Source organism: Ochotona princeps, chromosome 21, assembly GCF_030435755.1.
Source record: "Ochotona princeps isolate mOchPri1 chromosome 21, mOchPri1.hap1, whole genome shotgun sequence".
NCBI lineage: Eukaryota > Metazoa > Chordata > Mammalia > Lagomorpha > Ochotonidae > Ochotona > Ochotona princeps.
The window spans coordinates 40,987,217-41,011,214 of NC_080852.1; the positions used below are offsets into that span (position 1 = coordinate 40,987,217).

The following is a 23,998-nucleotide window of genomic DNA, read 5'->3' on the forward strand; positions in this document are numbered from 1 at the left end:
AGAGAGGCCGGGTGCCCTAGGATGGAGGAGAGAGAGGCCGGGTGCCCTAGGATGGAGGAGAGAGAGGCCGGGTGCGCTAGGATGGAGGAGAGAGGCCGGGTGCCCTAGGATGGAGGAGAGAGGCCGGGTGCCCTAGGATGGAGGAGAGAGGCCGGGTGCGCTAGGATGGAGGAGAGAGAGGCCGGGTGCGCTAGGATGGAGGAGAGAGGCCGGGTGCGCTAGGATGGAGGAGAGAGGCCGGGTGCCCTAGGATGGAGGAGAGAGGCCGGGTGCGCTAGGATGGAGGTGAGAGGCCGGGTGCGCTAGGATGGAGGAGAGAGGCTGGGTGCCCTAGGATGGAGGAGAGAGGCCGGGTGCCCTAGGATGGAGGAGAGAGGCCGGGTGCCCTAGGATGGAGGAGAGCGAGGCCGGGTGCGCTAGGATGGAGGTGAGAGAGGCCGGGTGCGCTAGGATGGAGGTGAGCGAGGCCGGGTGCGCTAGGATGGAGGAGAGACAGGCTGACCTTGTGTCGCACAATATTTAGTTTATTATAGCAAGAGGAATTGCATTAATTGAAGCTTTTTATGAAAAATGTCAGGTCTGCCTTAATTCATTGGTATGTTTCCCTATTGCAAAGCAGGTTTTTTTTTCTGCCATCTGCAGTCATGGGAGTGCTGGGTTCGGGGTTTCGTGAATGCCACTGGCAGAGTGCCTGCATCCCCTCCTGCCCCTCCGCTGACCTCCCTGTGTGTCCTAGCAGCGAGCGTAGGTTCCTGCTCAGACACTCTCCCCTTCGAGGCCTCCTGCGCTGCCAGGGCCCCTCTCGGTTTATTTGTCCTGCCCGGGTTGGATAGAACTGTCATTCCTCCTTGCTCCCTGGTGCCTGCAGGAGACTCTGCAGGCTGTTTTTATATGGGTGGCAGTTGTGTTTATGCTACGTTCCAAGACATGTCTGTCTTTTTAATTTGCTTGTCTAAAGTGCCGCCCTGTGGAGGTTAAGCCTGACACGTTCACACGTGTCTGCACGTTCCCACGGCTGCATGTGAGGTGTGTGTGTGCAAGTGCGTGTGCGTGTGTGAAGCGTGGGTTGCCACCTCTGTCCACACCAGCACTGTTGTGCTCTGGCCTTTTCTTGAAGCTGCTACTACAAGTCCAGTTCTGTCCCCGGAGAGGGTTGGGGACGCATGTCTTTGCCCTCGCTCGGTGCAGCTGTTTCACCTTAAACCCAAGACAGTTGCCATGGCAATGGTCGACCAGAAATAGGTCAGGTTCAAGTCCTTTCCCTGCTGGAAGGGAGTGCCAAGACTCTGGAAGTTGTCTGGGTGGAGCAGAGCGTGGAGGCGGACAGCTGTCTGCAGCAAGCAGCTCTTGGGGTGAGGTGCTCGCCAGGGCCTGCCGTGGAAGGGCTCGAGACGGAGACATTGTCGCGCAGCCTTGGCACTCTGGCTGGTGTGTGGCTCACGTGTGTTCTCCATAACTTGCTAAATAGAGTAGGCTTACTAAACAGGGTAGAACAGCACTGATTGTTGAGACAGGTACTGGGAAAGGAAGACACGTGGTGAGAACAGATGGGATCTGCTGGATTTGGGCCAGAAAATGCCTGGGTTTTCTGTAGGCAGCTCGGCCAGGGGACCAAGGGCCCCTCTGCCTCCTCTGTCCCCACTCCTCACCGCGGGAGACTTCAGTCTCACCCTCCCTCCACATCTGTTCCCTGGGGGCTGCGGTTCCTGGGGCTGCTTGGAGCAGGTGCTGGTGCTCAGGTGTGGAGAACGGGCCGTGGCTGTGTGGGTTACTTGCCGACATGCTTTGGGTTTGCTTAGGTGATCGGGCGGGGGGCTCTTCCTGACTGCCCTTTGTTCCTGGGAGCCTCTGGGCCACAGCTCGGCGAGTGTGGGATGTTCCTGTCAGAGTCATGGAGAGAGGCAGACCCAACTTGCTCTTCCAGAGAATTCTTCAGAGAGGGCATACGTTCTAAGGCTTCTTAGACTTTTCACCCCACCCCTGCCCCGCCTGGACAGGGCGAGCCTGTGGGTGGAGGGGGCTCAGACGAAGCATCTTGGGAGGCAGGGCAGGTTTTCAGTCAGTAGAGAGCCTGTGCGACTGTGTGGCTGAGGTGAGTAGTGTGGCAGCTTGTGTTGTGGCTCCTTCTCTGTGGCAGGCCCCATTCCAAGTGCTTGCCATGGAGCTCGGTTGCTCCTCACAGCAGCTCCACATAGCATGTAGCGCTATGTGTGTGTGTGTGTGTGTGTGTGTGTGTGTGTGTGTGTAAGGCTTATTTTGTATTTATTGTAAAGGCGGATTTACAGGGAGGAGAAGACACAGAGAGAAAGATCTTCCATCTACTGGTTCACTCCCCAAGTGACCTCAATGGCTGGAACTGAGCTGATCCTAAGCCAGGAGGAGCCTCTTCCGGTCTGCCCTTTACAGGAGCACAGTCAAGAGACCCACTGTGGGGTGGTCTGTGTGATGCAATGTTTCATGTTCCTATTTCCCTGCCAGAGTGTATCCTGGTCACTATGTGGCATTCTTGCATGTGGGTGGACACTTCGTTCTCATTTGTGAGTGGGGAATGGTTGGCCTGGCGGAATAGGTCTGTTCATGCTCGGTTCGGGTCTTACTGTCTTGGGCTCAAACACGAGGTCCCAGACCTGGATACCGGGCAGTGTGCTGTCCCCTCGCTCTCTGGGGCTCCTGTGTCCTTAGCTCCATGGCTGGCATGTCTGGGTGGGTCCTGGGGTAAGCTGAGGGCGTTCTGAAGGGAGAGGTGACTTGCAGGTGTGTGAGGAGAGGCGGTGAGTGCTGGCCCACAGCCACAGGCTGCTTCATGGGCCTGGGCACATGCCAGTGACACTGCATCATTACCGCACCTGGCCATGCTTGGTGCCGCACCCGGCAGGTGAATGAATCGGGAGGTTCTGTAACACACTTGCTGCCTGTGGGGCTGGTGCTGTGGGGTGGTAGTTTAAGCTGCTCGAGGCATCATCATCCCACATGGGCGCCTTGCACGTGCCAGGATCCCATACGGGCGCTTGTTCGTATCCTAGCTGTTCCACTTCTGATCCAACTCCCTGCTTATGGCCTGGGAAGGCAGCAGAGGACGGTTCAAGTCCTTGGACCTCTGCATTCACGTGGGAGACCCAAAGGAAGCTCTTGGATCCTGGCTTCAGATCGGCTCAGCTCCAGCCATTGGACCATTTGGAGAATGAACCAGTGGATGGAAGATCTTTTCTCTGTTTTCCTTCTCTCTGTAACTGCCTTTCCAACAACAACAACAACAACAACAATAATAATACAATTGCTATTTGTGAAATATGTTGAAACACGAAAGGCTGTAAGAAACCAAAGGCCTTCTAGTATGTCGCCTGGACTCAATAGAGCTCACTGTTTCACCGTCTCAGTGTGTATTTGTCTTATTGATTTCTTTAAGTTGAGAGCTGAAACCCACTGGTGCTGGTGCTCAGTGCAGGGTGGGACTCATCAGGGGATGACGGGCAGTGACCCAGAGGTCCCTGAGAGCAGGGGCAGATGGCCGTTCCGCTGTCTTGCTCCTCTGTTGCAGGCCTGGTGGCCCACTGTTTGCCCCTGTGCACCGAGCTGCCTGGCTTGGGAACGTCTCAGGATGGCTTCTTGCAGGGGTGCATATGTGGCACGAGCCTGGCCCTGGGTCTCCTGGGTGTTGTTTGATCAGCTCCCTGGCAGGGAAGATGTTTAAGGACATGGTGCCTTTTTGTTATAAGCGTGGCCTTCCCTGCCAGGCTGTGACCAGGGGTGCATGAGCAGCTGGTTGTAACCACAAGAAGGCCTACGGACGGGGCTGGGACTTGGTGGTTGTGTGGTTGGGGCGGCTCCCTTTCCTTGCGCTGACTGCAGGTGGGCCTGCGCAGCTCCCGTGGGCAGATTTTTGCCGACTTGGGCGCGTCAGGCAGTGTTGGCAGCAGCGGTGGTGGCTTGCCACATCTCCCCCACACTTGTCTCTGGGCATCAGGGAGATGGGCTCCTGTCAGCCTGAGGCTGAGGGCTGATGGAGAGCTCTCCTGTGGATTTGGTCTTGCTAATAGTCAAGGCGTAGGTGTGTAGAGCTCTGGGCTTGCAGTTCAGGTCACTCCGTGACTGGCTCTGAAGCCTTCTTGTGTGTCTGGGAAGCCAGGGCACTTGGTGTTGGCGTTTTGGTTGACAGCATGAATTGGGAGCCAGGTACTTCCCAGGCCTGTGTGATTTGACCTCCCTTGGCTTTCGGGTTAGGTGAGACAGGATTTGCTGTTGTGCCCATGACTTGGGGGAAGTGCCCAGGGTCACCCAGCTGCCATGCATTGGAAGCATAGCTCAGACCCCAGAGAGCCCTGGTGGTGGCCTCACTCTGCTGGATTGCCGGGCCCACCATGTCCTGTTTTGAGGTGGGGGAGAGACATTCCTGGCAGGTGCCAAACTGAAATTCATACTGACCTGGTCATGGGTACTTATGAAGAGAAAATAATGTTCTTTTAAGGCTTGGTATGCTCACGTGTTTGCTTTTCAGGTTCCAATGAGGGGGTTTGGCGAGGCATCCACGTGCTCTGCCCTGTGAGGTCTGCTGCATGCCCTGGGCGGTCTCCCTGCGGTCCACTGGGCCAGGAGGGGTTTGGTCGAGGCTGCCTCCAGTGGCCCGGGTTACTCCCCGGGGTGTGCGTCACAGCACAGGATTCCTCCACCTTGCCTGGGGGTCCTGCGGCTAACACCTTCTGGCCGGCTCTCTCCCAGGTGGCAGCTGCTCCATGGTGGTTACCGGTGAAGGGAGCTGACTGGAGACACCCAGAGGGACCCGACTCCACCATCCGGCACAGGTAAGTGTCAGGTGCCAGGCTCCAGTGCCACCCAGACGTTTCCTTTATCTTCACCTGGGCAGTGATGGTCGACACTCCCCAGAGTGTGGAAGGCCCAGACGCTGCGTCTCCCTCGCTGCTGTTCCTGTCAGATGGCAACCCCCTGTAGGTCGTCCTGCCTGTGGCCTATGGACTGTCCCTGAGGCATAAGCAGCTGTGCTCTGCCAGGTGGCACCTGCGGGAGGCGGGCCCTGGTGTGGGTTGAGGCCAGGAGGTGGGTTCGAAGCCAGCTGCCAGGGTGAAGCACACGAAGGACCCTGGCCTGCAGGAGGGCCGCTGGAGCCAGGTGGGGCGGGAGGGCAGAGTCCTGCCACACGCAGGCCCTGTATGGTCACAGCCGGCTGCAGGGGCCCTGGGCGTGTCTAGTGCCCGAGGCTGGATTGCAGTGGCCACAACAACCTGTGCTTTGTGAAACACTACTGAACCACGCTCTCGAGGGTCTGTGGGACCCGAGTCTAAGAGGAGCTGTAGCCCGTGGGGGAGTGTGGGACATCAGAAGTCTGTGTGTGTGTAGGGGTGACTGAGGTGGCCTGGCTGGGCCTGGGGTTGTGGTCCGGACCACCCTGGGGGCATGCACGGAGCTGAGGGGGTTGCCCCAGCTGGGCACTGCATCCTGTCTGGTGGGTGTTGCCCTGACCTGTGCTGTCCGCCTCCCCCAGGCCGCACCACCCAGTGCTCCACGTCTCCTGGAATGACGCAGTTGCCTACTGCACGTGGGCAGGGAAGCGGTTGCCCACGGAAGCTGAGTGGGAGTATAGCTGTCGAGGCGGCCTGCAGAACAGGTACATTGGGGCAGAGCAGGGCGGGGAGGGCGGAGGGAGTCTCACCTTGCCAGGCTCTGGAGCTTGTTCAAGAGGCCCACAGCTGGATCTCCTCTTGTCCGTAAGGTCCCACCAGGAGACACTGGTGAGTGGGCTTCTGACGCTTTGCGGCCCCAGAGCCAAGTGTCCTGCCTGCTGGACTCCCTGTGGCCCAGGGCGCGGGTGGCCACTCAGCACTAGCCCCAGGTTGTGCATTGCTGGGAGCTATGCGAGACTCCTGGCTTGTTTTGGTGACTGGACGCACTGGTATGTCTCTGCCTGTGAAACCTTGAGAGAGGAAGTCTCCTGTTTGAGACATGGGAAAAGCTCCTTCAGACAGCCCACTGTGTAGGACAGCATGGCCTAGTGGTGTCTGGTCAACACACACTGTCCACGTTCGCTGCCAGGTCTGCTCTTCCAGCTTCCCTCAGCTCCTGCCTTGAGCTGCGCAGTCGGTTCCAGGCCTCCCGATCCTTAGAGGTGGCTGGGGCCGTGATATGTACCGTGGCGGGGGGCTTTGAACAAATGCCCTGCCTGAGAGCTTGATGCATTTATTTCATAGCCAGGGGACACTGGCAGAACAACAGGCATTGCACTGACTTGTGCCTGGTGGGCTGGTGCCCACATCTCTCCCCATAGACTCTTCCCCTGGGGCAACAAGCTGCAGCCCAGAGGCCAGCATTATGCCAACCTGTGGCAGGGCGACTTCCCTGTAACCGACACTGGCGAGGACGGCTTCCGGGGGACGGCGCCCGTGAGTGTGGGGCTCTGGGGGCAGTACAGCAGGCACTGAGCTGGGGGGTCACGGGGGCCGTGTGTTCTTTATGGTGTTTTTGAGGCAGATACACAGGTTGAGAGAGAGAGAGAGAGAATCTTCCCTCGCCTGGATCACTTCGCAGATGCTTGCCACAGCTGGGGCTGGGCCAGGAGCTGGGAGCCCGTCCAGATCGCCTGTGCCTGTGGGCGGTGGGCACTCACTGACTGGGTCATGCCCTGCTGCTCCCAAGGCTTCACGTGGCCAGTCGCCGGAGCCAGGGTGTGGATGTGGAAGTGGAAGCCAGGCAGTCCGACGTGGGGTGTGCGTGTCTCGGCCAATGTTTCTGCACACCCACTGTGTCCTTGCTCACTCATGTGCTGCCCCAGCCACCTTCCCCCACCTTTGCACCTGCCAATGGAGCACCAGATGCTTGTCCCAATGAACACCTGTGAAGAGATGCTCTACAGCCTGGGCTGAGTGCTCAGAAGGACCTAAACCATGGCCCCGCCTTGTTCCTGGTGGACCGGAAGCCAGCTGAAGCCCCCAGAGATGGCTTGTAATTGATTCATTCCCTCCAACCTGCATCCTGTGTATGGAAAAGATGTGATTCAAAAAACAATACATTAAAGATTTTTTCTTAGTTAGGAATATGAAATTTTTGATTGAGGTCTTTTTTATTTGAAATGGTGGTGGGGCGCAAGTTTTAGCGTAATCATTAAGACAGTGCTTCGTTTGTCTTTATTACTGAATACCAGTTTGAGACCTGGCCACTCTACTTCCCATCCAGCTTCCCGCTGATGCAGGAAGACATGGTAGCATATGGTGGCCCCAGTGCTTGGGCTCCTGCCGTCCGTGCAGGAGACCTGGCCTGGCTTGGGTTCTGAGCTTCTGGCATCGGCCCGACCAGGCCCAGCCCCTGCACTGTGAACCAGTGAATGAAGGGCCTCTCTTCTCTCCATCTGTCTTTCAGATAAAGATGAAAATCAGTAAATAAAGTGTTAAAACTTTCCGTTAAAACGGTAAAGCAGTTCTCTATGAAGAGGCAGTTAGTATTTTAAGAATTATCATTAGAATCTTATCAGAAAGTTCATGGAGAGTGACAGCGTGAGAAGAGTATACCTGGATCCTAGCGTTCCTTTGCGCCAACATATACTTGTCTTTTCATTCCACTTCCCACACACATTTTGAATTGTAAAGTGTTTTTTTCTCAGGCCTTCTGTTGGGTAGCAGCCTGCCCTGGGCTCCCTGTCTGGGGCTGTGTTTTGTGGCTATGTCTGACCCGACTTGGCAGCATGGTGTGATCCTTCTGGAAGGTCTGGAGCCCATGCTCAGACCTCCTGCTCACAGACACGCTTGGTCCTGTCGGGCGCCTGCTGCAGGGTCTGACTGCCCTGCGTCGTCAGCAGTCTCGAGTGCCCTAGCGCCCGGCCTTGTGAGCGTGGCGCGTGACCCCAGGGCATGCCCCTTCTCTGTCTTTAGGTTGATGCGTTTCCTCCCAACGGCTATGGCTTGTACAACATGGTGGGCAACGCCTGGGAGTGGACTTCAGACTGGTGGACTCGCTACCATTCTGTTGAGGAAGCACAGAACCCGGTGAGCATTGGTGCCCCCCAGGCATGTGCCTCGGCCCCTGCTGCAACGACTGCCTGAGTTTCCAAGGGTCTTTGTGAGCTCTCGACAGGGCCTGGAATAGCCCCACTAGTGCTTGTGGGAGCATGGTGTGAGTGTCTTTGAATGGGGCTCTGTGTAATGTCGGAAATCCCCTCAGGCCCCGGATTGGATCCAAGTGTGATGGATAACTAACTGCAGAACTCATTCCTGCCTTGTTGATGCTTGATAGTCTGCGGCCAGGTGCTTGAGTTTGCCCGTGTTGACGTTCTGCTTCAGCTCAGTTACTGGGCGAACGCACGTGATTCCTGGGTCAGAATGGAGGCAGGAAGTGAGTGATGACTTCTTGCTGTGGCAGGTGTTGAGATGCTCAGGCATCCTGGGAAGAGAAGGCAGCCTTGTCAACCCACATCCTCTGTCTCCTGGTGCAGGAGGAAAGCCGAGGGCACAAGTACCAGGGAACTTACAAAGTTTCCCAGAAACGTTGAGTCACAAACTGCTTATTTGGGTATAAAAATTTGGAAGTCTGAGTATAATTCATCATTAACCTCTTGGAGAACCCTCATGTGCATGCACTTCAAAGCTTTTGGCAGCAAGATGCACCTAGCCCTGATCCTATTTCCCAAGATGCACCTAGCCCTGGTCCCATTTCCCAAGATGCACCTAGCCCTGATCCCATTTCCCAAGATGCACCTAGCCCTGGTCCCATTTCCCAAGATGCACCTAGCCCTGGTCCCATTTCCCAAGATGCACCTAGCCCTGATCCCATTGCCCAAGATGCACCTAGCCCTGGTCCCATTTCCCAAGATGCACCTAGCCCTGGTCCCATTTCCCAAGATGCACCTAGCCCTGGTCCCATTTCCCAAGATGCACCTAGCCCTGATCCCATTTCCCAAGTGCATTTTTTGAGGAGCTCTTGGAGATCCTCCATCTCTGAAGCCGTCTGTCCTGGTAGCACACGTGGGATTGGAGGCAGCCTGGATGTTCCTTGGGGGGAGGGTGTCATAAAAATGTCCACTGGCCGTAAACTGGATCCTCATAAGTAGTTCCAGGAATGCGTGCTCCTTCCTGGACTGACTGCATCACCCTCTGTGGTCTGATGGGGGCGCAGTCACCTCCCGTGGGTGGCATGGGCCTTGGTGGTTGCTGTCAGCAGTAGGCAGAGCGTCCCCATCCTGCAGCATCTGCAGGGTGTCACAGCTGTGCGAGCCCAGCACTTGGGCCTGGCGAGGGCTGCATCTCAGCATCTGGTGTGGAGCTGACTGTAGCTTTCCATCCTGGAAGTGCTTGTGAGCTCGGCTGGAGGGAGTCATGTGTTTCCTTTCGCCGCTCCCAGGCTACCGACTGATTCTGGTGTCTGTCACGGTGGCCTCACCTGCTTCATGACTTGACGAGGATAAAATCCAACAGTTTTAAGGAGTTGGCTGCAAAGCCTCCTGGGCAAGTCCTCATTGGTCACCGAGATCCTCGGGCGCCGTCAGCTCCCTCTCCCCTGACCTCCCTGCCGTCCCTCAGTCTTCCTGCCCTGCCCAGAGCAGATCTCGTGTGAAGAGCGAGGCGGTAGCTCTCGGAAAAGCATCTCCGTTCTGTGCCCTGGCCAAACCATCTCCTCTTCTTCAAACATTTAATTAGGAAATGTTTCCAGAAGTCTGGAAGAAAGCAGAGTGGTGTCCGCTGTCCTGTGCCTCCTTGAACCTGACGCCAGCGCTTGCTGTCCGCGGTGTCGTTGGCTTGGCTGCTCTGCTGTGGGCAGTGTGTGTCCTTGGGGCGTGGACATGTGTTTCCGAGCCTACATCTGATACCTCTCAAGTTGCGTGGCCGAGCCTGTCTCCCTCCGGGCTGTTCTTGGTTTTAAACCACGTTGTATCTTCTCATATGCGTGCTTATCGTGTGTGAGGAACTAGGGGTTACCTGAGCTTTCCGGAGTGTGATCACCCCTAGAAAGAGTAACTTGGCTTCTGGAAACTTCTGCCTCTGCTTGGCTTGTTTCCATCAGGCAGTGCACCAGCAAGAAGCTGTCTCGCGAGGGCTGATCTTTTGGTGTCCACCTGGAAGCTGCTTGTTGTGGTGCTCCCCAGAAGGCTGGGGTGTGGCTGGGGCTGCTGTTTCAGGGTCCTCGAGCTGGTCTGGGCTGTGTGATCTCAGTTATTCATGGCTGCAGTGGTCCTCACGTGGGCTTCCCCAGTGGCCTGTGAGTCTCCGACGTTTGGCAAAGAGGCAGGTGTGTGATTGTCGCTTCTCCAATAATGCCGGTCCTGGCTACCCAGGATTCACATCTGATCCCTGCCCACACCCCAGCCCCACCCCAGGTGTTCTGGAAGCAGGAGTTCCTGGGATGACGTGAGCCACAGTATTCATGTGATTAATAAACACTTGATTCCTGGGCTGACCCTCTCAGAGTGCCGTGTGACGCCTGAGGGCTTGCAGGTGGAAAGCCTCTTGAGGAGCTGGGACCAGTCAGCATCCTGAGTACACACGCGACTGGGAACGTGGCCTTTTCCACTTCAGTGACTTGAGGGAGGACAGGTTAATCATTAGTTCGGATTTTACTGGGTGGTCTTTGTGGCAAAGCAGGAGAACACCTTGCATGCTTCGTGTGGGGTCCTGAGAACAGACGGTTCCAGGCCACCTGCAGTGTGGGTCCGTTTGGGGTTTTCCCCGTGGGTGTCCCCTGGAGGGGCCGCCAGCGCCCACAGTGAGAGGGCACCGCTCACCCCTCTTCACCCAGACTCAGTCCAGGGTGTGTTCAGGACTGTGCTATGTTTTAACCAAATGTTTTTTCTTCCTTCTTCTTCTTCTTTTTTTTTTTATACATTTAAATTTTATTATATTTTAGTAAAAAAATTAAGGATTTTTAAAATTATTTATTATTTAACTTCATTAATTACATTGTATTATGTGACACAGTTACATAGATACTTGGGTTCTCCCCACCCCGCCCCAAACCCTCCCACCATGGTGGATTCCTCCACCTTGTTGCATAACCACAGCTCAAGTTCAGTTGAGATTCCCCCATTGCAAGTGTATACCAAACATAGAGTCCAGCATCTTATTGTCCAGTCAAGTTCAATGGCTTCTTAGGTATACCCTCTCTGGTCTGAAGACAGAGCCAGCAGAGTATCATCCCAGTCAATTGAAAGCTCCAACATACCATCAGCAAAAATTTACATCATTATGGAATTAATTGACATAGTAATGAGTAACCAATATGTTAAAAGTAAATGCGAGTTCCCAGCCACCTTCTGTGACCACCTCACCTATACTTCAATTTTAGTTTATACTAAACTAAATGGGAAACGAAGAAGTCAAACTCTCACTATATGCAGATGATATGATTCTTTATGTAGAAGAGCCAAGAGACTCAATACAGAGACTGCTAGAACTTGTACGAGAGTTTGGTAGAGTGGCAGGGTACAAAATTAATGAACAAAAATCAACAGCCATAGTGTATGCGAACAGCCCCAAGATGGAAAAAGACTTAACCAGCAAGATACCATTCAAAATAACAGAGAAAAGTATGAAATATCTGGGAATAAATCTAACCAAAAATGTAGGAGACTTATTTGAAGAAAACTACAAACTACTTAAAAAAGAAATTGAACAAGACCTCAAAAGATGGAGTAACATCCCATGCTCCTGGATAGGTAAAATCAATATCATTAAAATGTCTATACTGCCAAAAGCAATATATACATTCAACGCAATCCCAATCAAATTGCCCAAAACATTCTTCATGGAACTGGAAACAATGATCCAAAGGTTCATCTGGAAGCACAAAAAACCACGGATAGCTAGAACTATCCTGAAGAACAGGAAGTTAGCAGGGGGAATCACAGTTCCGGACCTCTGGACATACTATAGGGCAGTGGTTCTTTTTTTTTTTTTAATGATTTTTTTCCTTTATTTGAAAGGCAGTTACAGAGAGGGAGCTTCGGAGGTCTTTGCAAGTGGCTGCAAGGTCAGGCTGGGTCGGATCTCGTGTGGGTGGCGGGGGCCCAAGCACTTGGACTGCCCTCTGCTATACGTACATTGTCAGGGAGCTAGACCAGAGGTGGAGCAGCCAGGACTCAAGCTGGGATCCACATGTGATGTCAGCATTGCAGGCAGAGGCGTAATGTGGAGGGCTAGCCCCCAGAGTATTTTTAAAAGGTGGCTCATGTGTTTTTTGTTTTTGGTAACCTAACCTGAATGCCCGTGTTCATACGGGGCTCTCAGCCATGATTGCACCTGCCATGGAAGGTTGTTCTGCAGTCTGAAAACTAGAAAGCAGTGCCGTGTCTGACAGGTGCTCCGTGAGTCCCAGCCACGGCTGCCTCCGTTTTGTCGCTGGTGTGATGTGTGACTACAGAGCCAGCACTGTCACCACACTCCTTGAGTTGGGAAAGGGACACATTCTTTTGGGAGGTGGGAACCATCGGGGTGGGAGCTGGCAAAATGCAGCTGTGGGAATCCTCTTCCTGTTCACCCCAGTGTGGGTGAACGTGCAGTGCGAAGAAATTGACTGTCTTTGTGCATTTCAGTCACAGGGTAATCACTGCAGTTGGCACGCTGGTTTTGCCGAGGGATCGTGCGGGGGCTGTTAGTCCACGCTGTGTGTGTAATGTGCTACTCTTCTCGTTCTTTCTCTGACCTTTCTTTGGGAGACAGCTCCTTTTCCTTGCTTTGTGTAAAAACTGAAGCCAATTTTCTGCCCCGTTCACTGGTCCTTGTCTTGGGTGATCAGGGAGATTTGTGTCACCCAGCCAGAGCGTGGTAGAGTAGAGCCTTCCGAAAAGAGGGTATGCAGGAAGAGTGCTCACACAGGAAGATGTCTTCTCAAGCCGTTAGGAGCAGTAGGCCAAGCTTCTGCCTGCGTGCTGACATCCCATGTGGGTGCTGGGACAGGTCCTGGCTGCTCCGCTGCCCATGAAGCTCGCTGCTGATGGCTGGGAAAGCAGCTCAGGGTGGCTCAAGTGCTTGGGCCCTGCACCCATGTAGGAGACCTAGAAGACGCTCCTGGCTTCAGATCAACTCAGCTTTGGCTGATGCAATTACTTGGGGATGAACCAGTGGATGGACCACTCTGTCTCTGTCTCTCCTTCTCTCTGTAACTCTGCCTTTCAAATTAAAAAGAATGTAAACCTTAAAGCAAATCTGGAGTTGCTGCTACACCCCGTGAGCATGGCTGGACTGCATGCTGGTGACTGGCAGTAGAGACCATGGATCACCTGTGCGGTGTACATGGAGATGTGACAGACCCCCGTCACTCTGAAAAGCAGTTTGCAGTCTCTCTGTCGTTTTGTTAACTTGTTCATTAGCTTTGGGTGTGATGTAAATTAAACATAGGTTCTCTAAAATATAAAAAAAGATTATGTTGAAAAGGGAAGAGCCAAAACAGAGCCAGGAGCTGCCTTTATCTGCACCTCCTCGGCGTCCTCCAGGGAGATATAGCCCAACGACCCTCAGAAGTGACAGGTGCATGAGACAGGCGGAAGCTGGAGCCAGCTGCCCGGTCCTTCAGCAGGGCGATGTTACCAGGCCAGCAGGTGTATGCCATAGGCTGCGCCTCGGTGGTGGCAAGGAGCCGGTGGCTGTGGGCAGTGGGCTGTGTGACTCTCGAGGGACAGCTGCAGGACAGCAGAGGCCGTGTCTCATGACTGCACTGTATTAACAAGCCATCCTGGAAGGAGAGCCTGTCTGGAGCGGGCCGTGGCTGGGGTGGGATGCCCTGGCTGTGGCCATGTAGGGACACAAGGAGCCCTGGGGAGGAGACAGTCTGCCCCGATGTCAGACCTCAGAGAGATGGTGCTGGGCTTCTCAGTGGAGGAGCAAGCTGACCTTGGGGTACACTCTTCTCTCTTGTCCTTCCCTCTTTTTAATCTGTAGTGAATGTCAAAGTTTAACGTTTTGATGGAAAGAAAAAAAAATCATTCCAGATCAAGGACAGTAGATCTGTTAGTTTTTCTGCCGTGATCCCAGGAAATCCAGCTGTTATCCCAGCACAGAAGGGGTTGATGCTGAAGATGACATGGCGTGGCTGACACGCTGGGCGGGCTAGTCAGGTGAATGCAACAGGTTCGTGCGTCGCTGCTTGTCTTCTCTGCTAACTCCCTTGAAGAAGCATAGGGTGATTTAAAGCAGCAGGGCTCACAGTGCACTGTGAGGATTTCCATGTGTCTCCCGTAGTGTGCGTGGCAGTAGCACTGAGTGGTTCCTAGTGTTTCCTACAGTTTAAACACAAGGTGTGGGAATGTGCGTGTGGAGGGCTCATTCCACATCTTAAAACTGTCATGTCAGGAGGCACATTTTGCTTGGCTCTGACCGTAGGACTGGTTGCTCATAGGATGGCATGATTGATAATAAACTTCATTTGGTTAAGAGGCCCTGCCGCTCTGACCCACCCATCGTGGCCTGCCACACAGTGACTTTAGCAGCTGTTGACATTCATTGCCTAGATTTGTTTTTTTTTTTTTTTTTTTTTTTGAGTTAAAAATAACGATACTTGCCGGAATACTTTACTTCCGCCTGTTCGAAGCTCGTTCCCTTCTAACTGGGTCTCTCTTGCCCTGAGGTGTCTTTGTACAAGGAGTGGAATAAATGCCTACAATGTCATGTTCATGTTTGTGCAAACATGTATGTATCCACAGATGCCTTGTTCTCCGAGTGGGTACACGTGGCTCCATTCTGCTGGTGCAGTTGTGCACCGTGTTCAGTATAGGGCTAGTCGGCTGCTCATTGGCGGGGATCTGTCCTCTTCTGGAACCTTCTGTGGCTAACTTGCTGCTTGTCAGGGACGGTTGGGCCTGGAGTGTGTTCTTGTTGCTAAGCCTGGGACGCGGATCCTGCGGCAGGCTTGCCCCTGGCCTGTGCATGGTCTGGGCGCCTGCTGGATCTGTTTTCAAGATTGGCACCTGTGGCTGGGTTCTGAGGCTGTAGGGAGTGAGGTGGCATTGCTGTGTGTGTGTGTGGGAGCTGAGTGGTCGTGAGCAGCAGTGCTCCTGGGGACAGCGTTCATGCTCTGGTGTGGCTGTGCTGTGGAGGAGCTTCCTGGTAGCCGCCGATGTCTGTGTGCAGCTTGCCTGATGGCAGGGTGCATTCACAGGTAAGTGTCCTGAGTCCAGCATGCTACCTGGAGGAAGTGCTGCCGGAGCTGTAGGTGGGCTGTTTGCAGTAGGGGAAGGGCCGTGATGAGATAGGGTACGAGGGCATCTGGGGACCTGGATAGGCAGGAGGCTGTGCAGGGGAGAGGCTGGCGTGGGCTACAGTGTGTGAGGTGCAGCTGGTTCTCCTGGACTGACTACATTTTTTCTCTCCATCCCTAGAAGGGCCCCCCGTCGGGGAAGGATCGGGTGAAAAAAGGCGGATCCTACATGTGCCATAAGGTGAGTGCCATCCCTGCCTTCAGGGTGTGGGTCCCCGGGGCCCTGTCCCACCTGCTGACCTGGCGCGGGTCCCCTTCTGAACTGGAGAGCACTGGACAGTCTCTCCACGTGGCGCATAGCACATGGAGCAGAGGTTGTGTGTGACCTGCAGCTCGGCCTCCAGCTGTGGACACCTGTCCTCTCCGAGGCTTGGGGTGTCCCTGCGGGCCAGGTGGGCTGTATGCCTTCCGTTGTGTAAGTCTAGAAGCACAGCCATCACTCATCCGAGACCCTCACACCACTTTCGTGGTGTAAAACTTTTGTGCTTGTTGTGGTTCCCCAGCCCTGTCAGACTCGCCTGCAGAAGACCTCGGAGAGTCGCAGGGTATTGAGCTTCCCGTGGCCCTGTGGCTCCTGTTATTTGAAGGGACATTTTTGTATTTCTTGTCCATCTTCTACATGGATAATCGTACAAGTTGGAAATATAGACAGTTCCTCTCCTTTAACCTAAATGAGTTTTGCCATTTTTTATGCTCTTTTACTTTGGCTGGAAACTACAATATAGTCTTTTAAAAATTATCTATTTATTATTATTGGAAAGTCAGATATACAGAGAAGATCTTTCATCTGCTGATTCACTCCCCAAGTGGCCGGAATGGCCAGAGCTGAGCTGACCCGAAGCCAGGAGCCAGGAGCTTCTCCCAGTTCTTTTATGTGGTTGCAGGATCCCAAGGCTTTGGGCCTTCCTTGACTGCTTTCCCAGACCACAAGCAGGGATCTGGATGGGAAGTGAGGCTGCTGGGTTATGAACTAGCTCCCATATGGGATCCTGTCCCATGCAAGGCGAGGACTTTAGCCACTAGGCTACTACGCTGGTCCCAGAAACTATAGCAGTCTTGAGTAGGAGTGGTGACAACAGACATTCATACTTTGTTCTTGACCTTAGGAATAAACACACATCATTTTGTTTCTTTATTTTTTTCTCCCTTTTAATTAGACATATTAGCTCTCTCTCTCTTTTTTTTTTTTTTTTTTCCATAGCTGCCTGTCGTCAGCTTCAGGAAGCTTGCTTCTGCTCTTATGGGTTTTTATCAGCAGTGGATATAGATTTTGTTAATTTGTTTCTGTATTGATTGTAATGAGTAAGTGGTTTTCTTTTTCAGTTTGTTGGTATGGTGAATTGTCCTGATTTGTTTTCAAATACTAAACCATCCTTGCATTCCTGAAACACATACCACTTAGTCAAGACACAGCGCCCTTGTTAAGCGCGTTGGTGTCACCCGGCTGCCGTGCCCAGTGCTGCTGTCCTGTCTCGAGGGAGGACTGGGCTGTTTGCTTTTCCTGTCTCTGCTTCTTCTGTCAGGGTCTTGCTGCCTTCCTAGACCGAGCCTGGAAATGCTGCCTTTGCTCTGTGTGTGTGTGTGTGTGTGTGTGTGTGTGTGTTAGAGCGCATGTAAGCTTAGCATTATTTCTTCCTGAAATGTTCGATAGCATTTTCTAGTAATGATATTTAGGCCTTGAATTGCAACTCTGATTTAACTGATTGGATGATACAGTGTGTTTGTTTCTTCTTGAATGAGTGCTGGTGATTTGTGTCTCAAGGAATTTCCTTTCTGCTTAACATCATCTCTGCCTTTCCACTGGATTTTTAGATCATTGCTATGGGGTGGTTTAAGTTTTTATTACACGTGTTTGATTTTTCCTGGTCTAATCGAAGGATGAGGTTTAGTTTGAGCTGTCTCAGGATGATGGGGAGAATATTCTGGAAGAGGAGCACACAAAGTGACCAAAGGAATTGAGAGCCATAGGGTTTTCCAAAGAAAAGTGACGGTCCCAGGACCCTGGGCAAGTGAACTCGATGAGACGTGAGCCAGAACAGAGCCTGTGAGGTCTGAGTGAAGCATGTTTCAGAGCACTCATTGTTCCCTTAGATCGAGTGGTTCTGTGATTGGATCTGTGGCTGCTCCTTGCTGGGCTGTGCAAGTCTGGGCAGATGCCTTTTAGCTTCAGCTTTGAGTGCAGTGTCCAGGTCTGAGCACAGGTGTGGCCGTGGTACCCAGGGACTTTGCATCTCTGTGCCTCGGTTTCCCTTCATGCAGACACTCCAGATGTGCAAAGGGTTGTTGGGAGGATTTGGTGGGTCAGTAAGTGGCGAGTGCCTAGAGCATCTCCTGGAGCAAACAACCGAGCCACGTTAGTTGTGGCCGTGGCTGTTGTTGGATCGAGCTCTACGAGCTCTCAGCCCACGGGCTAACCACTCAGTGTGAGCTGTTGTCTTGGTGTGAGCTGTTGTCTTGGTGTGAGCAGTGAGAGTGGCGGATGGAAGCCAGTAGAGCTGGGTTCTGGTGGCTTCTCCCTGTAAGGGTTTATCCACCATGAGCTGCAGTTCCCTTTACAGGGTCTCCTGGCCCTGAAAATCTTCCCCTCAGGAAGACCATGCTGCTGTCTCATTTGACTTGAGAACCCCAGGCTGGGAAGAAGTCATTATCTGAAGTGAATTGCTGGGAGCCCTGGGCCAAAGTTGTTAGCACAGATATTAAGCTTAATTTCATGCAGTAATTAGCCATTTTGATGAAATGGGGCTAAAACAGGTACTGTTCTTAATTAGCAGGATGACCCATTTTCCAGCCACACAGACCTTGCATCCTTAGGAACCATTTCTGGTGCTAAAAGTAGAGTTGGAAAAAAAAAGGCGAACCAGCAGGACATGGGTAACCAGGCCGGTTAGTCTTGAGTGCTGCACTGCACCAGAGCTGAAAAGGAACGGCCCGTTGGGGCACTGAGCGAGGGCGTGTGCCCACTCTTCCGCCATGCCCACTTTGTGGCAGGACCCACTGCTACAGTTCAGTTCTTTATTCTTGTTTGGTTTAGGGTAGGTCTCAGGGACAACCGGGATTGAATGGACAACTAGCTTTTGTTGTACAAATAAAACATTTTTCATACCAGAAAAATTAGGAAATAAAGATGAAAATGAAAATAAAAACCATGAGTTGTGCTGTGTAGAAATTTTGTTGGAAAGGGAGAGAGAAGGTGAGCCAGGAACAGCTAGGTAGATCTTCCAGGCACTGGTTCATGCCATAGATGCCCACAGCAGCCAGGGCTGGGCCAGGAGCCAGCTCTGGGGCTCACGCTGCCTCCTGGGGTGCGCATTAGCAGGAAGCTGGGTTGGACTGAAGCTGGGTCTTGAACCCAGGCCCTCCGATATGGGATGTAGTATCCTGAGATGGGTCCTGCTGTGGAGCTCGATGCGTGTCCGTGTCCTGCTTTTTAAAACACCCTGTAGCTAGTGTTCTGCCAGGCTGTTTTGCACACTGGTGTTTTCTTTCTACCTAGTAGTCAGTGTTGACCAGGGATTTCAGGCCCCACCTGGTCACAGCCTCTGGGGTGTTGCGGCTCTCTTGTCCTTCCCGGTGTTGGGGCTGTAGAATCCTTCTCCATCCGTGCTTGGGGCGGGTGCTGGCACTTCACCAGAGCTGTGCCTGTGCACTGTGGCATGCAGACCCGCAGTGTTGCTTAGTGGTGATACCCCATTCCTCTCAGTGGTGCCCGTTCTGGAGCAAGTGTGTGTCTGCAGGCAGATGCTGGCCCTGGGTGTTAGGTCTCCCCACAGTCCAGCCTGAGCTCCTGAGGCTGGCCGGCTGGGCTTTGTTGTTCAGCAGGGACCCACCTAACCCCCAGGGTCGGATGACACTGGCCAATTAGCACTGGCTTCTGAAGTGCTGTGTTTATGAGACGCCCCAGTGCTTCCTGCCCCCTAACCCTGCACATCTGCCAGTGAAAATGGAGGAAGGGTCTCAGGGGCGGTCCTTGGAAGATCCATGTTATCCATGTCTGGGAGAGATTCTGCCGCTGGCTAAGTGGCCAGCGAGCCTTGGAGAGTTCCCCTGCTGGTGCATGAATCTGCAAACCTTTGCCTGTTGCTCTCCTGGTCCCTCTGTCTGCCCAGCAGACTGGACCGTGGCTCTATCCCAGTTACCCACCCACTTCCTGCACTTGGCCCCGGCCATTTTATCCCCAACCCAGTCCTTGGGTCTCTGCCTGGGATTCTCATTGTGAATACCCTGGAGCGGCACAGCCCCCACATTCCCTCCTCCCAGCGCCTTCCCAGACCGCCCTGCCTGAGGGAGCCCCCGGACCGTCTCCCTCCTATCAGGCCTCCGACGGCTGTTGCTGGAAGCAGTTTGTTTTTTGGCTTGCTACTCCCTGTTGGATGCCAGCTCCCTGAAACAGGTGCTGTATTGGTCTTGCACTGACCGTATCCCGATGCCTAAAATAGCACGTTTTGTATTGTACACCGGCGTGTTTAATGACTAAGCCAAACCAGGCTGTGACAGGATCGGGCTGTGGGTTTGCTGTCCTCTGAACCTGCCTGGATTTTTCCACTTTGGTGCTGCTGATGCCATTGTTTTCCCTGCTTAGCACTCCTTCCCTCGTCCCTTTGGGCTCCTGGAAGTCAGTGCAGCTGAGTGTGGCCCACGGGCTCCCAGCTCGGCAGCAGCCACACCCTTGTTGGACACCCCGTCTCTGGCTGTGTGGCCCGGGAGCAGGTTCTTCAAGCAGCCTTGCCTAACCTGAGCCATCATGCTGTTCACCTCCCCTGCGGGTCCAAGGTCAAAGCCAGCTTCTGGGAAGTCCTTCCTGAAGACCCTGGCTTTCTGCCAGGGCCACTTTCTTCACCTGAGTCTCTGAGAGGCTCAGCGTGTCTTGCCCCAGCCAGTGAACTGCATGTACATGGCCTCGGCTTGGCGTCCGCCCCGGGGCAGCAGGAAGAGCTTGCGTGCGGCTTGTCCTTTCTGCAGCAGCATCATGGGTGAGAACGTCTGTGCCCCTGCTGGTCGGCCTCCCCGGCCCAGGTCTGCTTGGTCTGCACGGGACCCTGGGGGTCCACCAGTTGCTCCTTGCAGCTGCTAAGTGCGCTGGTTTCAGGGCGCCCTGGCGGGTCGTTGCGGTTGAAGCAGGTTCTCTGTGCTGTATCTTGTGTGACAGTGTCCGTTGTCTGTGCGTCACTCATGGGAGCAGGTGCCATGAGTGTTGCCATTATATTTTTCTTTTTTAAAATTTATTTGACAGAGTTAGAGAGAGAGCAGAAGAGAGGATGAAACTCTGACCTGCTGGTTCACCCCCAGATGGCTGGAGCCAGGAGCTTCTTCCAGGTCTCCTGTGGAGGTGCAGGGACCCACGCGCTTGGGCCCTTCGCTGCCTTCCCCGGTGTGTGAGCAGTGAGCTAGACTGGAGGTGAAGCAGGCACTTCCAGACCAGTGCCCGGATGGGATGCCAGTGTCGCAGGCTGCACCGCGATTCTGTCCCTCCAGTGTCTCCTGTTCCTGCATCTTCTCTGCCTGTCCAAGGATGGTAACCGGCTACATTCCTCCCTGGTTGCCATTGTTGGCCGTGTAACACCAAGCCTCGTGTCCAGTGCTTATGGTGGAAATCCCCCAGGGAACTTGTGTGTCAGCTTGACAGATAATATTCATGAGGATTAGAAGCATTTGACTTTGGTGAGTGGAAAGAGAATCAAAAGAATTTATTTAAAAAGCAGCTCTTGCCTGCTGACCTGATTTCCGCCCCGCACACATTCTCCCTTTTGTGAGAGGCTCCGGAGTGACTCAGCTCAGCTTTCTGGGCAGTCTCCCAGCAGCCGACAGGGCCTTGGGTCCTGCTGCCGCTCGGAGCCCGGGCCGCTGCGCAGGGAGACTTGAGTATGGCTTGAGTATGTACATGGCCTGGAGACTTGAGTATGTCGCCTTGGATCTAAGAACAGGTGACCAGTAGGTGACCAGGCATGCGTACCTGGTCATTTCTCTTGCCTGTGTGCGTCCGTCCATGGCTTACACATAGCGCAGTGAAGAGAGACAGCAGGTGTGGGCCTTGCCCTGAGCACATGGAATCCTGCACAGTGATTCAGACTGGCTTGCTCTCCTCTTTCCTTCCCCACCCCTGCGGGCTGTTACAGTGGAACAGGTGACAGGGGCTGGGGTGCACCAGTTGGCTGCTAGTGTTTGTGTGTGAGCACATTGGTTCTTGTAGGGGTACAGCTTCACTGGCATAACCACACCGTGCTGACCAGTGCGTGGCTCTCGGGATGCCTGCTGGGACCTCCAGCGGCAGCCGGGTCGTCCTGAAAGGGAGCTGTGGCATCCAGCCTGCGCTGCACGCTGTGCTGTCAGCACGCTGTCTCATGCCTGCCAGTCCTCCCAGCAGGAAGTGATGGCTTACTCTCCTGTGTGATCTCGATTGCCGCGTATCTTCACAGCTTGGCTGACCGTCCGTAGTCACCGTGTGCCTGGCCTGGAGGCCGGGTGAGCCCGTGGCCCCAGGATAATAACTGCACGTTGTGCTTGCATTCTCAATATTCAAGTATTGTGGGTTTTTTTTCAAGGTTATTTATTTGAAAGGCAGAGTTGTAGAAAGAGAGAGGCAGAGAGAGAGTGCGCTTTTATTTATCGGCTCATTCCCCAAACGGCTGTATCAGTGGAGGCTGGGCCAAGCTGAAGCAGGCGTTTCTTGTGGGTCTCCCACATGGGTTCAGGGTCCCCAGGGCTTGAGCCACCTTCTGCTGCTTTCCCAAATGTGTTAGGAGGGAGCTGGATTGAAGTTTGCCATCAGTGGTTCAGCCCCTTGTGGGATGTTGATGCTGTAGGCAGTGGTTTAATCCACCATGCCACAGAGCTTGTTTCAGGTGGGGAGCGATGCAGTTAGCTCCACCGAGGTTATACAATGCACACCATTTTGTACGCTGTTTCCGTGTCTTGTTTGCGTGTGAGAATGTCCTCTATCACGTGACTCTCCATGGCTGCTGTTCAGATGGACGCGCCCAAACTTCAGAACTGTTGGACATTGCATTATTCCTTCCCTCTGTTCCGAGTCAGGCTTGTTAGGAACCACTCACCCGATACACCTGACGCAGCAAGTCACACAGGAGGGAGCTGGCCATGGGCAGTGGGCGGAGGCAGAGACAGAAGAGAGGAAGAGAAAGGGGCCTCTGAAGGACCCCAGCTGGGGAGACAGGGGGCTGCAGGAGTGGACGAGGGAAAGAGAGAAAACGAAAGAGAATCTAGGAGCTGATATTGGGAGTACGGACCATGGGATTGGTAGAGCCGGTGGTCGGCGGGGTCAGGGATATGGGGCCGTAAGGGGTTGGTGGATGGGGCTGTTAAAGGGTAAGTGAGGCCTAGACCTAGGGCAAGCAGGTATTTAAGGTGGCCCAGGGGTAAGGTGGCAGGGTCCCATCAGTCTTTGACTCGCTCCTTGCAAGGTTGATACCAACACATCTGTGCTGTGTCTGTGTTACATGCTGGGTTGCGTCTGGTTAACTGGCCGGTTATGGGCAAGGCCCTGACTTCTCTCCCACTGGGCCTCATGCACACCCTCTGCTGCCCAGGAACCCTGGCTGAGCAAGGGCACACTCATCGCGCCTTCTCTGTGCAGTCCTACTGTTACAGGTACCGCTGTGCTGCCAGGAGCCAGAACACCCCCGACAGCTCCGCCTCCAACCTGGGATTCCGCTGCGCTGCTGACCGTCTGCCCAGCACAGACTGACAGCTGAGGAGCCTGCCCAGAGCCCAGACGGCGGGCCGAAGCCGCGCCCTGAAGGACTCCGTCCCTCCCGGTGGCCAGTGGAACTGTCTACACATCAGATCGCCGACCTGCCTTGTCACACGCTCTGTGTGTGCTGCTGTTGGACTTTTGAGAGTCTTGAAGAGAAGGGGGGTGCAGGAACCCCGACAAGGAGTGGCAGGAGCATGGGGTGCAGCACAGAGCTTCCTCCCGGGCCTTTCCGCTGCCGTCCATTTGCCCCCAAGTCTGTGACTCCTAGCTCCTGCTCAGCTGCGATGGTGACTGCACAGTGGGAATTCTCACCAGATGATTCTCTACCAATGCCCCTTGCCCCTCCATGCCCCGTGTGGGCCTTGGGGGAGCGTGATCCTGCTCACCCCCTTGCCCCTCCATGCCCCGTGTGGGCCTTGGGGGAGCGTGATCCTGCTCACCCCCTTGCCCCTCCATGCCCCGTGTGGGCCTTGGGGGAGCGTGATCCTGCTCACCCCCTTGCCCCTCCATGCCCGTGTGGGCCTTGGAGCGCAATCATGTGAAGGTTAAGTTCATGCTTGTTTCCAGGAAGGCGGGGCACGAGCCTGCTCCATTGCTCCTGCACTTTTGTTTTTTCCAGGAAGCCAATGTCTTGCCGTTACCATGGCGAGGCACTGTGTTGGGGTGCCAGGGGCTGCAGAGCTCACAGACAAGCGTGTCTGCGGTGCCTTGGCCATCCGTGAGCTTCTGAAGTTAAGTGCCTTTGGTTGGGGCAGTCAGGAGCCCCGTTTCCCTTCTCCCCAGAGCCTGTGGTGAGTGAGAAAGGAGCGGCCCAGGGGCAGCGTTGGGGGCCCGGTCATTGGAAGCTTTGAATCAGGCACTGTGCCCAATAAACTGCTACCTGCCGAGCCGGGCCCAGGCCCAGCGCGTCCTGCTGCTTCCTTCCTCCGCCGGCGGCATGTAAGCGACGCTCGGCTGCCTCTGTCCCTCGCCTTCCGGCGTTTGCAGACTTGTTCAGAGCAGAGCAGCCGTGTGGTCTGGTGAGCCAGTGTGGCAGGTCACTCACTTGCCGGCTGGAAACTATTTCTGCGTAGACTTGCACAGATCGATGGTTAATCCCAGCTGGAA

General features: G+C 54.3%; 1 protein-coding gene across 1 annotated transcript in view; it reads left to right on the forward strand.

Annotated features, from left to right (window-relative positions):
• Nucleotides 1-23,007, forward strand: part of SUMF1 (sulfatase modifying factor 1) — a 40,483-nt gene extending 17,476 nt beyond the window's left edge. The window contains exons 4-9 of the mRNA XM_004581647.2: nt 4,717-4,799; nt 5,498-5,620; nt 6,278-6,392; nt 7,875-7,988; nt 15,305-15,364; nt 22,772-23,007. Coding sequence (XP_004581704.2) covers nt 4,717-4,799; nt 5,498-5,620; nt 6,278-6,392; nt 7,875-7,988; nt 15,305-15,364; nt 22,772-22,882 — 606 coding nt within the window. The 3' untranslated portion in view covers nt 22,883-23,007. The remainder of the gene's footprint in view (nt 1-4,716; nt 4,800-5,497; nt 5,621-6,277; nt 6,393-7,874; nt 7,989-15,304; nt 15,365-22,771) is intronic.
• The last annotated feature ends 991 nt before the right edge of the window (nt 23,008-23,998 follow it).